The 18,499-nt window shown below is 45.6% G+C and overlaps 1 protein-coding gene across 3 annotated transcripts in view; it reads right to left on the bottom strand.

Moving 5' to 3' along the window:
- The window catches only part of TET1 (tet methylcytosine dioxygenase 1), a 72,510-nt gene extending 60,504 nt beyond the window's left edge, over positions 1 to 12,006 (bottom strand). For 2 of the 3 annotated variants that reach the window (XM_038140343.1, XM_038140345.1), the window contains exons 1-2: positions 11,664 to 12,006; positions 1,173 to 3,224 (exon numbers count right to left, since the gene is read on the bottom strand). In XM_038140343.1, the coding sequence (XP_037996271.1) occupies positions 1,173 to 3,101 (1,929 nt within the window). In that variant the 5' untranslated portion in view covers positions 3,102 to 3,224; positions 11,664 to 12,006. Of the gene's footprint in view, positions 1 to 1,172; positions 3,225 to 10,626; positions 10,840 to 11,663 lie in introns of those variants that run through there. The other variant, XM_038140344.1, reaches the window with a different exon arrangement.
- Between the last annotated feature and the right edge of the window lie 6,493 nt (positions 12,007 to 18,499).

Here is an 18,499-nt window from a genome sequence, read left to right as displayed (position 1 = left end):
AGCACCGGACAGAGCAGTGCAAGCAGGAGCTCTCCTAAGAGCTCTGCAGCTGACAGGAATTCCTACCTGCTGTAAGAACACACCATTTTCATGAAACTGCTCTGGAGAGAGGTTTAGCAGGTGCATTCTCCCCAGTGTGAACTGCTCCTCTCAGAGCACACAGCGGTGTGCAGAGACATGAACCTCAGTTTCCCACATCCCAAGGCAAATGTGATTTACTACCAAGACAGCCTCTCCCCGTCTGGGATTCAGGTACTATTGGATCCTGTGAAGAGAACACTCCCAGCAGGACCTAGCACTGCAGAGTCTCACTGCAGCTCAGAGGTCAGGGAATTCAATTGGGATGTGGGAAATCTACCTTCAATCTACCCTACTTACCTGATTAAAGCCTGATCTCGAAACTGAAATCCCTCAGAAGGTCAGTGCTGTTATCACATGAGCATACAGACTGTCTTTTCCCCTCCTCTTTGTTCCAAAAGTTATGACCTGGGTTATAAAAGGCTGATGGGTCAGAAAAATGAGTAAGAAACACAGAAAAATAAAGTATGTGTGGGGAATGTGGTAAAAGACAAAGGGAGAGAGGAAAGAGAAGTGAAATGAGAGAAACAGAAGAATAGACAATTAGAAAGGCAGAGAGATGCGAAAGGGGAAAATGCAGCTACAACTTGGTCCTGAAGTTCATAAATTGATTTCCACCAAATCTGTCATCACAAGCAAATTACTTTAACTGAAGCAAAGAGCAGAAAACATGCCTTCCTGAGCTTTTAGCCTTCAGTATTTTAAAATACCAACATTCTCTCTTGTAATTCACAGTCTCCGAAGACTACCCTCAATCTCCCTCCTCCCCGCATTCCGTGCCTAAATCTTCCTAATTTCCCTATGCACTCCAATTAATCCATTCTTTTGGCCAACATACCAACATCTGGGACACAGAGTTACAGCCAAATTTACCTTTTATTTTACACATTTATGTAACAGGAACAAGACTAACTCCAGCTCACTCCAACCTACAGTTCTGTAGATGACAAGAGGAAGTTACTGTACAACCTGTTAGCGCCAACAGTAACCCTGAACTCTCTGAAGCTGTAATGTGGCCAGCACCTCCCTTTGCAGAACTTTAAGATGCACCTCAAGCCTCAAAAGAGTGACTTAATTTGCAACTTCTGCCTTACCTCAAAAGGCAGCATGATTGGCGGCGGTGGCTTTTTCAGTTCTTCACATTTTCTCTTTTTACATATCCGGTGACTTGTTTTGCGCTTCCTGCAGCAGCTGCATTCCTCACAGTTTGTTTTCCGCAGACAGGGCTCACACACTCCACAACGCCTTCGTTTCTTTTTCTCCAGCATAGGGAGCAGAGAGGAATATGGAAGAGGGTAATCACCAGCTGGATTTTTAAGGGAGTATGGCCCTGAGGCCTCAACTGCTTCAGTGCTGTTGCTCACGTTGTCCTGAACCAAATTCAAGCTTACTCCGACACTTCCCAGCTGTGATGAATAATCACTGTGCTGCAGTCTTGAGTCAGCTGGCAAATCTGCATTTATGGCTTTTTCTGAGGCAAGAGCAGAGATTTCCATGCTTGAAGGCAACTCTGAAACAAAACCTGCAGAGAATTGTCCAGAGCTTTCAGCAGAGATTTTATCAACTGTGCTTTTTTCTAAATCTGAAGATAAAGTGGGGACATACCCTGAATTAAAAATAAATGTCTCTGCATCAATACATTTGACAAGCTGTTCAATGTCCTCTACTTCAATATTGTTTAAAGAGGTATTGGAGACTGGTTCACATACCCTAAATATGCTGTTTGTGTCAAATTCTGAATTCTCTTTTGTAAAGCTCAAATCTGAATTTGAATCAAGTTCTCTGTGAATGGGTACAAAATCCACAACCAGTTTCATGGGGTATTCTGAAAGTGACCTTGCACCTTCAAAACGTAAAAGCAAATTTGATTCAGAGGCAGCTACAGAACTGGAATTTGAACCAATGTCTTTATTCTCAGATTCCAAATCCCAGCCTGCCTTCAAGCAGGAATCGGCCAGAGACCTTGCATCTTCTAATAAATGCTCTTGTGAGTTAAACTGAGAGGTAACTAGAGATGCAGAATCCAAGCCTTGTTCTTCCCTAGGTAGCACCATGTCCAACCCTGTTCCAATGTGGAATTTGGCAAGTGTGACTGACTCTATCAGTACTGCTGAGCTGAGGCCTGAGGTATCAACAGAGCTGGAGTCAGGTTCTGTACTGTTAGGCACCACATTGAAGGAAGCCTCTGCATGCACCTTCGAGTTTGATTCAGAGGCAATTCCAGAGTCAGAAGGAGAAGACGGAAGCACCAGCGCAGCATCTTCAACAAATGCTTCAGCCAAACTACCTGTATCAAGATCACTGAGTATCTGCTCACAGGGCAGGTCTTCATGCTTAGATTTCACCTCTGAAGCTTCTGTACCATCATCAGTTACCTGACTGTTTGGAATGGAGTCATCTGTTTCAGATATTTCTGCCTCCTCGTCCTGACTGGCACATGGGATAACAGGCTCTTCACCTGCACCACACAGACAGCCTTCTACAGGCAGAGCACCTAACTCATTTTGAGCTAAATCTTCTTTCAAATCTATTTCACCTGTTTCATCATTTTTCTCTTCTACTCCTGCCAGGGCTTCTTGTTCATGTTTTTCCTTTGTTTCTAGCCTTTTTTGTGCTGCAGCTTTCCTGGGCTTTGCAGTTATTGGAGCTTGGGACAATCTTCTGGAGAAGGATCGGTTACGGAGAGCCATTGTGAAGCCATTGATGCTGAAAGAATCCTGGTTGTGAAAGAGGATATTGTCAGCTTTCTCCAAACTCACCCAAGATGCTCCAGACAAGGTTCTGGTCACACTGCTCCTGAGAAGTCTACCTGAAGAGCTCATGATTGGTTTCTTTTCTTGCTGTTTTTTCTTAACATCCTTTTCTTGCACTGGCTTTTTACCTTTTCCAGAACTAACAGCTTTTGTGGAAGCCTTTGTGGTTTTCTTTCTCACTTGGCTAGATTTCTTTTTGCTCTGGTTAGTTTTCCTTTTGCCTAACTCTTCTTTTTTGGTTGATCTGGAAGGCCTCGCATGGTGAGCCATGTCTGCGGAGCAGGAGGAATGTTAAGAGGAGAGATGGAAAAAAATCATGAGCTCTTGAGAGACCTCTTCAGTAGAAAACTGCATACTCCCATTGCTGCTTTCTCTGTTCATACAATGTCAACTCTGAAATAGAAAAAGATACAGAACAGCATTAATATACTTCTAATTAAAAAAGGTGCACATATGTTCAGCTGACCATTTTTAATATTTAAAAACACAGAGGCAGAATCAGAAATAGCAGTATTGGGCGTTATGTTCAATTAGAACAAATGCTTTTAAAATATTAGTAAACTACAAAATAAAAAGATTGCCTAGAGGCCTGTAACACAAACAAAAAAGCAAACTGAACTCAAATGACCAGGCAACATCACATATTTACTAATTTATGTCAGTACTAAAAAGTTTGAGTTTTCTCAACTTCATTAACAGTTCATTAACCAATACACTTCCCCTGAGTAAGGAGAAGTTAACATTTATCAGTGTAAGGACATTCAGGAACAAAAGAACAAAGCTGAGTTTATTTTTTGTGCATACTCAATATATCATCACCAGGGCATCTATCATTCTTTCACCACCCACTGGTAGCCCATCGTGGTAAATTTCCATATAAAATGGGATAAGTACCAGCTCCCCAAAGAGATCAATCTGTGATTTTTACAGGGGAACTGGACTAGGGAAGAATGGTCTTTCCCAGTGTTACCTTCCAGAACACCCTCACAGCACGATGGTATTACATGCCAACCCTTAATTCCATACTGTCTGCTGATATCATGTTTTATGCAAGGCAGATGTCTCTGCTTCATCACTAAGACTTCATTTACCTTCAAAAAACCATCACACATCTGTCCCAAGCTTTTGTCCCCAGTCACAACTGCAGTGCACAGGCCCCTCAGCTCCCCAAACGAACTGAATTATCTCAAAAGATACAACAAATTTCTCATGCTCCAAACCAATTAACTTCAAGGTGGGTTTTTTTAAAGTAAAGAAATTCTCACAAGTACATCTTTTTAAGCACATAGTGCTATTTAAGTACCTATGGAAGGCTTTAAAAGCTTTACTTAGCTCTATGAATAGATCACATGGGTAGACAAGGGCCCTTAAAATGGGAACAGGCAGAGCCAGAGGCTCTATAGTCTCCATCAGGAAAGCACCATCCCTTCACCATCGTTCCTTAAGCCTCCTACAGGTCTTCTGCACCTCTCATTGATGGAAAGAGGCCAAGAAAAGGAAGAACAAGAAGTATGGGGATGATGTCTAAAATCTTGACCTCAAATGGAAGTAAATGAAAAGGCATTTGGCTTCTAAAGGAAATAGAAAAGGAAAGAAGAGAGCAACCAGGTTCCTGACATCACCACTCCCTCCTATGACCTCCATCCCCACCTTAAAGCCACCAGGGTGATCTCAGGGAGGCTGCACTTCCCCACAGCCAGCTCTGAGCTCTGCTGAAGGTGGGGAAAGTTTTGCTAATGCAGCCCAAAGAGCACTGCCCCAAGCACAGTCAACTCACGTGGCCTCTGTGTGGGGCCACCAGCTTGCTGCTCCCCAAAGCAGCATGCTGGCAGCCAGCCTGTTTCTGGCCAGCTGTTTAGTCACAGCCCCGGGCAGGCTGCCCAGTGGCCACAGCACCCACCAAGGCTAACAGCAACTCCCCAAACTCTTTTTGAGCAGCTTATTTAAAGCATTTTGAAGCCTGTCTCTTATTTATTCAGCTGTAGCAAGCCAACTGATCCTCTGTACTACAACATACAAACCAAGTACCTTATCTAAACATGATGTGATTATCTTGTATCACATCTTCATACTGCATATCAGATGAACATTGATTACTGAGACAGCAGGCTTTTTTTTTTTTTATCACACACACAAATACCATTTAGAGCCAGCAGTGCTGCACAAGACAAAGCTAAACACACTTCTCAGGTCAGCACAGAAAACAGTGCCCACCAAACACACAATGAACAAGCTGAATCAAGAGCATCCCTCCTCCACAGCAACACATGCAACCTGGAGAGACTAAGCAGACACGTGCAGCTGTTTATAGTCGTGGGTGAAGCTTCAAAGGTCACAGAAGAGACCTGAACAGCTCCCACAGAAGCTCTCTATAAAAGCTGGTCAGACAGTGAAATTGTAAAACAAATACAACACTGAAAGGAAGGTAACCCGAGTACTCTCCTCCCCCTACCCTTCTCTGGAGGCACACGGGGGAAGGGGGACATGGCCATTAGGAGTCACTCCATGAATCAAAAAGGGCAGCACACCAGCAGGCCCATGAAATAGTTGGTGGCAGCCTGCAAAAAGCCTCCCCAGTTTCTTGGGGTTGTGACAAAGACTGGGATCCTCACTCCAAAGGATGGCTGGAGGGCTGCAAAACCAGCTGGAAGCAAGCAGCAGGAACATCTGCAGCCATCAGCAGAGGAGCTACATAACAGCGGCAGGAGAAGAAATGTGAGCTACTTTCAGAGGCTATAGCCAGGAGACCAAGGAAGAAAGCAAGCCATCAAAGGCCAGGCAACACTGCAATGTGTGAATCAGGAGGGGAACTGAAGTGATAAAGTCTTTTTATCAGCCCTAAAACAGAAGCAGAATGACCAGAGAATACAGGAGGTCTGCAGTGGAAACAACGGCTGGATCATTGAGAATACTGAACGCAAATGATGCTTTGCTCATATTGTTTGCTTACACAAGTAGCTGTTACTGTGGAAGTTCAGGAAGCATGACCATCAAAATTATCAATCAGAAGCTTAATTTCTAACAATTTGGTAACTTTTAAAATCATTACTACAACTACATTATAACATGTCTTTATGTGCATTTGGACAGGGAGAGGACACGGGGGAATAGCTTCAAGGATGAAGGAGGGCAAGCTCACACCAGACACTAGAAAGAAGTTGCTCCCTGTGAGGGAGGTGAGGCCCTGGCACAGGGTGCCCAGAGAAGCTGGGGCTGCCCCATCCCTGGAAGCGTCCAAGGCCAGGTTGGATGGGACTTGCAGCAACCTGAGCTAGTGGAAGCTGTCCCTGCCCATGAGAGGGGCTTGGAATGAGTCGATCTTTAAGGTCCCTTCCCACTCAAACCATTCTGCGACTGCACGATTTGAAAATTGCAAAACAGCTGCTTTAGAACTGAAGAGGCAAGATCATCCTAGAATTCTTTGGTTGGTTTTGTCCTTTTTTAAAAAAAAATTTAATACAGAGAAACACACCTGTCTGGCAAGAATGTAGAAAACTACCAATGCCAAAGCATTGCTTCTCTTCAGGGCCAAAATTAGAGAGGCTATGAACAGAGTGGTTCAAGACTTCCCTTTTTTTTTTTCTTTGCTAAAAAAAGAATGCCGATATTCATAGGAAATTGCCTGGCTTTAAATGCTGCATTATAAAAGATAGCAAAGGCTTTGTCTGACTCAGAGATGACAATACAGGGTCACAAGAACAGCAACAATCCATTTTGTTTCAATTTTGTCACTGGAGTGACTTTAGGTTTTTCAGAAGAGATCTGAACAGAACCCCAAAGAAAATTTTTTGGGGGGTAGGGGTGGATGCTTCACTTTAGTTATATTTGTCTGGGACTTTGAGTACCCAACTTACAAAGTGACCTTACAGTGTCAGGCAAAATGGCTGTTAGCAAGAGATCTCTGCTTCCCTTAAAAACCCCCTAGTCTTGAATGCTAGTCTGCCAAAACCACCTTAACTGCTAGCTAAAAACTGTCTTGACATTTTAAATAACCTGTCCTGTAAGTTACACGGTTATTTCTTTGTTTCCTCTTCCACAGTTAGCACCAGAGTATTAGGTAGCTGCAAGGTTGGTTTTCAAGTTTTGTTTCCTGTAACACTAGGAAATATTTTACCTTCCCTTTTCCATTTAAAGCACTGGCAAGGACTGTTGATATCTGCAGCAGTTGCAAATCATCTCAAGCTGCTTCTTAAGGACAACAAATGGCTTTACCACATTGGTCATATTTCACAACAAGCAATTAATTATATTTCCAAAACATCTATGTGGACTCAACAGGATTATAAAACATAAACCTCATGGGGCAATATAATAACTTGTGAGTTTTCTATCATCCTGGAGAGAAATAAACTTACTTCAATGCTTTCTTCTGAAAGCCAAACCAGGTGAGACCTTCCCTGGCAGGGGGGCACAGGCGTCCCTAGGATGTAAAAGGGGCAATAGGTGACAGGAGGTTTTGCAGGGAACTGCCCTAGATAATATCAGTGCATCCCGAAGCTGTCTGTTTCTTGAGACAACTTATCTCTCCTAATCCATGTGCAAAGCTGAAAGCTGGTTTTAAGGCCAGTTGCTTAAGTTTTGCTCATTCATGGTAATAAATCTGGAACAATTCTACTGACTGCTATAATCCTCAACAAATACTGCTAGAAAAGCTAATCAAAGGCTAAATCTTTTAGTCCTGTCTCCTCTCAAAATTCCAAACAATTATAATGAGAATTCTACCTACAAAGTAATTAAGAAATTTAACCCTGTACTGTCAGAATGCCTCCAGAAAAAAACAAAACAAAACCAACAACCCCCCCACCAACCAAAAAAAACCCCCAAACCCACCCACAAGGTTTCACTTTACACAAATGGGTAAAAAAAATAAAGCAAATTTTAATTCTAGAGACTGTGTCAATCAAGATTCTGTTACATAACTTGATTCTTGTTGGAAGATGGCAGGGGAAAAAGAAAGATGTGTCCTCGGAAAAAATTATGGCAGTTTTTTTACGGTGTTGTGAAAAACGGCAAGTGACCCCTGAACAAACAGCAGTATAGGGAAAAAAATGACACAGCTAGCAGTCACTAGTTTCACTACAGTCAGACATACTTAAGTACATTTTGTTTCAGTGTTTAGGTATCTTTTAAAAAGTCCCTTGAGATTTGCCCTTAGGAGAAAGAGATCTGGAGGTTTTCATAAGAGCCACTCAATAATATGCAGGTCCCAAGCAGTAAGGGCCACAATGTGTCTAAGCTGTCACACAAGCTCAGATGCACAATTTGGAATTCAAAAACACCTCATCTTCTGGCAGCAAAGGCTCTAGAGAAAGATGCAAGAGACACCAGAGAAAATAGACATTAAAAAAATCTGACCCTCAGGTGCAAAAGCAAGTCATACCATCTGCATATTCCTCCCAGCTGCACCAAAGCCAACCTGCTTTCCAATTTGGCCTAGTTCCCTGCATCTACTCATTGCTCTGTAGAACACTTTGTATATGAAAAGAAGGGAAATGGGTTAGGAGGGGAGAATCAGCTTTAATTTTCCCTTTCCCCCTTCTTTAATCCTTGAATACACATTTGGCTTTGGGTAAGAAACAAAACCGAAACTTCTCATCTGCCATCTCAGTACCATGAGTAACTTCATACACAGAGGCCTCCCCACTCCATTCTCCTCCACAGAGGTTTTCTGCTGTATGTTACAGGACTATGCCATTCTTAAGCTACTGGACATATTTCATCCACATCTATTAAACTTTGGCTTAAGGTAACACTTTCCAGTAGCGTACGAATGTGGGACAGGCACTGCAGGATGCCACCTCAGTCTCACAGACAGAAGCACATAAAGCACAGTCCTTTACTCACTCATCAGCAACACAGGATGGTCCCGAGCAGACCAAGCACCAAGGCCTTCATCCTAAATTTTTGTCCTTGCTGGCCCCAAAAGGCCACCTCTGTGTTTGGAGGATGAGGCAGAGCTGCCACCCCGCTGCGTACCGAGCTGCAGATAGGCACACTACGTGAATCCAGCAGGAGATGTCCATGGTTAGCATTGTGCAATGACTTCATGCACCTTGGAGCCTTCACAGTGAGTCACACAGATAAAAACATACTACAAAAAAACCTCCTTCCAGTTTGGAGAAAGCTCTATTAGAACAATTAGGGGGAAAAACCAAAAAAAATAAACTGTGGCAAGGAACCGCACATGCCTAAACCACAAACCAGATTAAGCCTCAGACAAACAACTTGAACCAAAAATCAACTGTGAAGACTCACACCACATGTTCAAGTATCCTCCCTTCAGCCAGGCAGGAGCACGGGCTCACTTTAACCTGTGTGCAGTGCAGCCAAGCACCGACCTTCACAGGGGGAATGCTAAAAAGTAAAAATACACCAAGTAATTTCTAAAGGTTCATCGAAGAAAAACCCCATCCACCAGAACGCTCCAGATACATCTGAATACAAAAATAGCAAGCAAACCAAACAAAACACCCTAGCTCATCCTATGCCTCGCTAATTGCGCATTTATGCTGTTTAAAGCACTTCATTTCTTTTTGATAATATGACTACATTCTTCAGGGGGTTTGCCTTTTCTTAAAAACAAGAAAAGGCAGAAAACCCACAAAAAAACCCCACCACTATTAAATGGATCACCTTATCTCCAACTCAGTGAAAAGAAGGGGGAGGTGGAGGGAAGAACCTTCAGGCAAAGATTAAGCCTGGAAAACTTCAGTCTGAAAGGTGTTTTGAAATTTTAAGTATCTGAAAACAGAAAGCAGGATGGAAGTGCTTAGGCCAGCTTCAACAACCACGGGTACCATGCCAGTCATAACAAAACACTATTAGTGAAGATTTTTAATTACTACACAGTGAAGAATTAGGTCTTACAAAAACTGTGAATATCAAAGTTCCTTGGTACATCTCACCTTGAGCTCTTCCCCAGCTACCTGCTCTGCACAACCCAGTCTGCCTTTGTCTTCTCCAAGCACAATAAACTCTTGTCTTGAAGGACTTACCCTCATACCTAGAGCAACCAACACCACCACCCCTTGTGCTGGCAGAGCAACTACCTCAGAAAAGCATAAACCAGCTTTCTCCTCCTTTGCAGTTAGGGTCGACCAGTCTACCTGCCCAGACCAAGACTAAATGCTAAATTTTCACAATTCAATCTGTTTTCCTAATTCGTGTTGACTGACATAACGAAAACAGGGTAATTACACCACAGAACAGCTTTCTGCCTTTCCACAAGAGTACCTCAAAAATCACTGAGCACAGCTGGGGAGAACTATTATTATTATTTGGAATATTACTATTATTACTATTGTTTTCACAGGTTTTTCCATTGTCTTGAAAATGTAAAGAGATACCTCTGCCTTAGAAATCCACTCAGCCATGTTTAAATACCTAATGCTGCGATCTTTGCTCATTTTGCCATTATTGCACTATAACTTGTAGGATAAGAGCTCTTTAGCCAGACGCACGCTGGCGCAGCCACCCTGGCCGGCTTGTTTACAGGAGTCGACTCCCACCGCCTCACTGGGCTGACATTGGTGCGCTCACGCCCGGCTCCACATTCCCCTCTCCTCCTTAAAGGAGTAGCAATCTCACCACGTTGGCTAGCTGCTACACAGGCCGAGATACAAGTGATGCGGATTACGTTGCCCTTTAAATGCCTTTGGGGTGCAGCAGGATAGGCTGGCGGAGTGCAGGACAGGCTGGGCACAGCATTGGCGCGTCTCCTTTGACTGCTGCGGCGCCCGGTCCCGGCACAAGCGCAGCCTGTTCCCCGCTCGCTCCTCCGGCCCAGCAGCCATACCTTTGTAAGGTTAGCTGCTCCTGCCTCCCAGCAGGCCGCCGCGTCCTTTCTCCTCACACATTCGGCGAACCTCATCCTTCTCCCCCGGTTCTTTCACGGGCACGGCAGGGAGCATTCCCGCCAGCACCAAGCCTCCAGTTGCCACAAGACCAGCACCTCTTCTCCCGCAGCTCCAAGAGCAGCTGGACGAGCGCTCAGCGCCCAGGGGCTACAGCCCTGCAGCGCTCTGGATCCTCTGGCGCAGGCAGGCGGACCCCAGGGGAGGTAGGGGCAGGCAGGGCCCTCCTGGGGGGGAGGCAGCGGCTCCTCGTGGCCCGGCCCCGCCGCTGGCCGTGCCTCCCCAACCCCGGGAGCCCTCCCCAGGGCTGCAGACAATGGGGCCAACCCCAGTGGCGGCGCTGGGGACCCGCAGCGCCCGTCCGAACGCGCCCGGCTTCTCCTGCGGCAAAGGCGGGGAGCCACCCGCGGGGACGCTCCCCAGCCCCACACACCAGCGGCACCTCCACAGGGTGATGCTGCACAGCTCGCCGGTTTTATGGGACGCGGGACTGGGCTATGGGGTTCTTCCGGCTGGCCGGGGGCCCCTACGGCCGAGCAGGGTCCCTTTTAATTGTTCCCTGTCCTCCACGCAGACTGCAGGCAGTTTCTCTTGCCTGGCGGGTTTTTCCAGGCAGGCTCTGGCTGCTGCAGCTCCAACACGCTCCAGCACAGCCAGGGAGACCGGACTTCTTCGTTTTTTCGGCCAACAAACTCCGTTTTGCATTTGAATAACCCCCAGCCTGCCTTCCTCCTCGGCTCGGAACGGCCCGAGACGCGGGGCTCCGAGCCTGGCCGCGGCGGTGCCTCTACCTCCCCCTCCCCACTCTACCGAAGCTCAACTTTGCAACTAGCCAAGGGAATAAGAGAGAGGGGAAAGAGTGGGAAAACAGAGGGATCAAAAAAAAGGAAAGAAAAAAGGTGGGGTTCCGAGAGCAGAGGTCCCCGCCGGTCCCCCCCTCCCGCCCGCAGCAGCCCCGGGAGCCGTCCCGCACACGTACCAGGGCTGCGGCGCGGCCAGCCCGCAGCTCTCAGGAAGGGGCGATGCTGGCATGGCTCGGAGCGGGGCGAGGCGCGGGTCACGGCCCGGGCCTCCGCGGGCGGGCGGCTCCCATGGCGCGGCGAGCCCAGGCGCGGAGAGGAGCCCCGGGCCGCGAAACGTGCTCCGTGCTCCGGCGGCGTCGCCCCTGGCCGGACCCTCCGGGAGGGAGCGGGGAGGGGGCGGCTCGGCGGGGCGCTCGCCGCACCGAGCCCTCCCGGCAGGCGGCAAAACGCGCCCTGGATCCCCGCGGCCGGAGCGGGATTCGCCGCCCCCCACACCCCACCCACGGCCCCGCGCTCCGGGGTGACCCGGCGCGGCCCCGGGGACAGGGAGAGTGGCGGCGGTGCCCCCACGGCTGCCCACGAGAGCCGCCGTCAGCGTGCCAGCCTGGTAACGCCGGGGCTTATTTAACAACAACAACAATAAATGACGGCAATAAGAGAAAAGGCAAATTATCCCGTTACTTGCGGAGGCTGTGGTTTGACGGCGCATACCCCCCGGTCAGCCGCGGTGGTGGCACTCTGTAAAATCACCCTTTTTCTTTCTAGCCTGGGAGAGGGAAAGCCGGGTCAGCCGTGACAGGCGAGGGGCTCAGCGGGGGACAAACCCCCTTCCCCTTACATGTGCCATCTAGGAGGACCCTCGAACACCAGCGTCCAGCAGGGCCCGGCCATCCCACGCGTGGAAAAAGCACTCCCAGGAGCACGGGGAAGATGCTGGCTGAGAAGGAAGATCCGCTGAGCCGCCCTCTCCCTCCCGCAAGGAGGTAAAACATAATGAGCCTTGCTCTTTCCCCATCCCCCACCTCATTCATTAGGACCCACTGACGATATTTGCTGCTCCTTCCCAGAGGGAAACGGGTGAGTAAAATGTTATGGTAAGAGGAACAGTCAGTCCACTGACCGACTTCTTCCACCCCTCACCTCACTATCACCACAGCCTTTTGTGAAAAGCAGGCCACCAAATCTAACATCTTTTCAGACTGAAAAACAGATGTTGGAAATAGGATCTGTGAAACAATATACCCAAGCAGTACTTTTTTAGAAAGGCTTCATTATTATTAAGTCTGTAGCTGTTGCAATATAAAGCACGTCAAGTGTGAGCCAGCCCAGTCAAATGTGAGCCTGCAGAGAGGCTTTTCTGCTGCACACAAGTGAGCAGTACTATCCACATCCATCCATTCCTAGAGATGCTTTAAATGCCAACGTTTTGCTGGTTTAAGTGCCATGTGATAAAGGAGAAGAGGCACAGATCTGCACAGCTCCTTGTCACTGCTGCTCTTCAGTGATAGTGGGTAGGTAGCCTATCACCAATTTGCACCTCCATCCTCTTCCCACCTCCCCTACACTTCCTTGCATCAAGAGAGAAATACAGTCTGGGAATCTTAGCTAAGCTCACAGACACTTCCATTGAGACAAGGTGAAACCTACACCACAGATACCTGAATTTTGAACAGTTGCCCTCAGTGGCAGGGAATTCTAGCAATGCACAACTTCTCTTTGCTGGGTGTAACCATTCCATCTCTTCCTCAGGGCTGGATATCAAGAACTTATATCATTCCAAAGACTTGTCCTGCTAAAGTATAAGGTAGCACAAGCTATTTTTGTAAGATAAAATCACAGGTGATTTGAGAGGCAAAAGAACTATTGCTCTTAAACTGCTGCACACAGCAGAAGTTGAAGGAACTGAAGCTCGGTGATAAAACCAACGCCACATGATCAGAGTATATTTCTTGGGGAGATGTCAATAAGTTAGAGGTTATGGGCTTGAATAAAATGCAGAGTAAGAAATTAGTAACTTGAGGGAAAGCAACAAACAATGAGGGCTAAGGTTTATTTAGAATAAACAGGTTAACAGGAGCACCCAAGCATGAACATACACAATCCCAGCTCCATTAAAAACATGCTAGAGGCTAGGAAACAAACAAGAACTAATAATTGTTCATTTTCACACCTACAGACCTATGTGTTCATGGTCTGAGGTCTTCCATCCTGGGAAGCAAGTAGCACCAGATCACAATCTTTTCTGGCAACATTAAGATACTCAGCCTACCAAGACAAGCTGAGTTTAGATGTCTGGAAAAAGATCCCACAGTAATGACTGTCTGGGCAATAAAACAGCTGATGAAATCCTTCCACTAAAACGCAACGTGAGGCACATGGAGTGAAACATGGAAATCACAGCTTCTGACTTAACTCCTACCATTCAAAACAGAGATGCTGGTACTGTGACAGGTGCTGCAGTGAAGCTGTTCTGTGTGCTCAAGTGAAGTGGCGGGGATCATTACAAAAGAAGGGGAGAAGTGAACAGGAAATACTCTACACCGTCATTATTTAGCCCAGATCTCTTGTGCACTTATATCTCAAACATAATGTGCAGTTCTGGTTGGCTTAAAAGGTACAAAGGGAAACTTGAAAGACACATAAGAACATAGCAATTGTACCTAAAAGCACATGGAGCAGCTAAATGCACCACTATTTCCACCCTAGAAAGGCAGCGATCTGGCTGAAATTCCAACCAATATACTAAAAAACAAAACCAGCATGGAAAGTAATATCAGAGAGAGATACTCATTCCCTCAATGTGTGTTTAGAGAAGCAACGAACTCTTTCTGTAAAGGATATCAAGGCAATAGATCAAACACATAATCAGAACATAGACAGCAACTTCATACAACATGTTTTGAAACCACAGAACTCCTTACTACAACGTACTGAAGAGGCAAAACACTTTAGGGAGTTTCTTTCTTTAAAGCAAAAATTATGGAAGAAAGTTTAACCAAAACCACACAACACAGAAGCGCTATTTTAACAACTGTTACTTGAAGCGGAAAGAGTGCACCGAGGGCCCTGTATGCTACCCAAGCCTCCTTCCCTGGGTATATGCTACTGGCTGTTTTTCTGGGTAAGGTTTTAAGCTGGTGGACTTTTGGTCTGACACAGTCCTCCTATCCCTATGCTATTCTCCAGAATAAAATACAAGTTAACACTCATCTATAGAGTGAATAAAACTGAACAGCGGGGTATGAAGCAATAAATTACACAAACCTGTAAGTAGCTCTGCATTGCAAGCAGCTCTGGCAAAATTCAAGTCTGTGGTAAACATGAGGGAGCTGTGAGGGGCAGCTGCTCACTGAGAGACAGGGAGCCCCACACAACAGCCAGAAGGACAAGGACCTCACCAGCCAGCCCCATTGTACACACACAGGGTAAACAGAACAGGCCCAGGGACACCATCTGCATTCAGGCACAAGGCCAGGTAATAAAACAGCGACCAGAAGATGAGGTAGGTCTGAAGTTTGACTAAGAACTCAAGCTGCAGGTCTAGAGACCCACAGAGTAAGGAAAAATACACACAACCCAAGTGAATGCTGAACAGAGTCCATACAGACTAAAAGAGGCTAAGCCCAAACTAAGGCTCTAAAGAAACAAAACTGATTCCTTAGCCAGGGCAGAGCTTCGATAGAGCTCGTGGGCCCATGGGCAAAGGATGTGGGTGGAGACTCCAGATGCAGCTGGTCAGGTCCATTAGGACCTATTAGTGCCCTCAGGGCCTTGAGCCTGGAAGCAGAGCTATTCGGGTATGCTTGAATTAGTCCTGCAGAGTTATCTGCATCAGAGTCTGCAACAGGCACAGCATCAGTCCAAGCTACAAAAGGTTAGATTGATGCTGAACTTTAGCTCTTCACAAACCGGAAGCTCTGAGAATTACACCGCAAAGACACCTAAACTGCTTTTTAAGGGACAGATTTGATCTAACCAGGCCTATCTTAACTAGCCCTCCTTCCCTTGTAGTGGAAAGATGATACTGAAACATTAGGGTTGTTTGCTTGCGTGATTACAAAACACAGATTACAGCTTCCACTTTCTATCAAAGCCTGCCTCACATTTATTAGCTTGGACTCCAGCATGACAAAGTGACCAGTCTGCTCACAGCCCAGATGTGACCACCTGTGTGCCACACTGGTGCGGGGTGCTGTGCCTGTGAATCCAGGTGAACACAGGCCAAACACTGTAAATGCCTTTGGATTTGTGATACAGACGATCAGATAAAGCACCCACAGCATTGTTAGTTGGCACTGTCTGAAAGAGTGAAGTCTCGAACAACATGAGTGTAATGCAGAAACTCTTGAATTCTAATTGTGGTTTTGACAATCACTTCCTCATTTAGTCTTTCTTGGCCCTGGTTCTGTAGATAGTATCTACCTGCCTGATTGGCACTGAACACCGGTTAACATTTGTAGGCACACTGAACACAGATACTTTAAGCGTTAACACCATTTTACGTGAAATAAGGCCAGAAGGGACTATGATTTCATCTTCTGATACCCATTATACAGGCCCACTGCATTTATTCTAAATATTTCCTGACAGATGTTCCTGACCTGCAGAGGACAGCAGTTTGCTGCCAGTTTCTATTTTCATTGGAAATCTTGGCCCTTACTTCACTGCATGATTGTGCATGAGTAATGAAAAGCATGACAGCAGAATGATTGTGCAGTACCTCGCTGGTAAACACTACATCTGGCAAGACATGGTTAATTGTGCATGCACAGACCCGAGACTTGTGGATGCTTCAAGTGTGCTGCACTTTTGTAGTAAGCCGTGTGATACAGGGGTCACATAGGGCACATCTCTCCCTGGCTCCTGAAAGAAAGGAAGGGACTTGCTTAGCCAGAGAAATTTGGCACCTGCTGTATTTGCAGGCTCAGGACCTGATCAGTCAAATATTTCTGTTCGCTAAAGACTTCACTGACCAGGCTTGTCAGGGTCCTGAGGGTGTCAACAAGGCTTCATGGCCCTGACCAGCCTCACCTGGGGCCTCCACCCACACATCTGATTCATGGGCCCTGAACTTCATTTAAGCTCAGGCCTGGCCAGGTAATTGCTTCTTGTGTAAGCTCTGGTGTGGGCGTGTTTGTTTTGTGTGTTGGTTCTGGTCTTGTTTGTTGTCTAGATTTGGTTTCTAGGTGACCCTCAGGCTCGCCTTTAGCTTTGTTTTGGGCCTTATCTTCTGTGGCTGTGCCACAGAGCTGCTTTGTGCTGTCCCTGCGGCTGGAGGCTGTTCCCAGCTCTGCCTGTCCTGCTGCAGGACTGTGCCCTGTCAGTGAGGGTCCCTCCTGAGCCGTGCTCATGTTTGGCTCCTTGCTCACCTCACCTCAGGAACACTTCTAGCTACTCGCTGACAGCGGTAAAGAGAGTCCAGAAAGCACAGTCCTGAGGAACTGAGGTTTGCTAGGGTTGTAATCAGCAAGCTATGATTTTTGTGGCAGAAGAAGAATGATTATCATGTGGGGAGAATTATGTACTTTTGGAGGCAAGTGAACAGGCAACTAGATGGATATTACATCAGCTAGCTAAAGACCAGAAGCAAGCCTAAAGACTTAAAAAGCTTACAGAGGTATGACACCTGATGGTAACTTGTACAGCTGCTCCCAAAATAGGGCTTGGTGTACACCAGCATTTTGAGAGTACTGAAAATAATCTTTTTGGCAACCACTACTAAGAGGACAGCTTACCTAACTAGAACCTTAATAGTCTATTTTAATTGATATGTATTTAAAATGTGTTTAGAAAACCAAGCATCTTTAGCAACAGAAAAATCAGGAACAAATTACAATGGATAAAACTACCTACCTGCTTGATTTTTTAAAAAATTTGTAGCTCTGATCCTGAGTATTGCAATTTTAATGTCTTCCCCTGATAATTGTTGATTTACTGGGGGAGGATGCCATAGTGTCACACATGAGTGTAACTCAAATTACATTAAAATTTCTGATGACTTTTAAGAATGCATCATAAAAGAGGTGCCACCAGAGAAATTCTGTAAAAGGTGTAAACATTTTGAGGTAAAAAGATGAAGTGACAACTGGGAGAATGTTAAGATTTAAAGGTGCAAATGAGCTACTGCAGTCTCTAATAAAGAAAACAGATCTTGAAAGTATTTTATACCAGTAAGTATTTAAAAAAACCCAACAAGGCTAGGCACATAAACCTCATTGCTGAATTCCTTTGTGTGTTAGTATATCTATGCAAGATGTTCTGTTTAGTTTTACAGTGCAAATTTTTTACTGCTTCCCTAAACAGTATGCAGCCTTCCCTAAATTATGAGGGCTGACAAAGTATCTTCTTGAAATATCCTGCCTGTAGCTAAGAGAAGTGACAGCCCATCTATGTGATTATTGATTTTTCTAGTCTGTGGTGAAACTCTAGAAACTTGATGACTTTCAGCTGTTAGTGCAGTTGCAATGCTTTTCTGTGTGAAATCAGTAAATTAGGCTCCTACAGCTGGAGCTGTTAACACAGTATGGTTGCTGTGGTGGGAGGAGGCTTTTCCTGAGCAGAAACCCAAAAGAATACAAATGGGTGGAGAAAATGGCAACAACAGTGACTTAAAAAACGTGCTTCAGTAACTCACAGAACAGTTTGCCTTTCTATTAGGGACTTACAAAGAGTGACTTGAATAAAAAAATTAATTTTGCAGGTATGTTACAAAAGGTAAAAAGGCTTGAGGGCTTTCTGCTGTAAAGGACTTATTTAATGGTTTGTACAAGAAATATATTCTTTTTTTAGTTGTGGGAAATAATGAATATTGTAACAGCCATTTCTCACATACATAAATGAGGCAATGATCAAATAGAACGAAATGAAGTTTTTTTTGATTTGGACACATGCTTAATTTTAAGGAAGATAATCTATTAAAGGAAAAAATGAGTAATTTTTCTTGAAGGTAATCTGACACAAGCAGGAAGCAAAAATATTCTGGCAATTCTTTTTGGAAAGTGATTCCTTTTAC

Source organism: Motacilla alba, chromosome 6, assembly GCF_015832195.1.
Source record: "Motacilla alba alba isolate MOTALB_02 chromosome 6, Motacilla_alba_V1.0_pri, whole genome shotgun sequence".
Lineage (NCBI taxonomy): Eukaryota > Metazoa > Chordata > Aves > Passeriformes > Motacillidae > Motacilla > Motacilla alba.
Note: the sequence above shows the minus strand (reverse complement) of the source record. Positions and strands in the feature narration are given on the sequence as shown.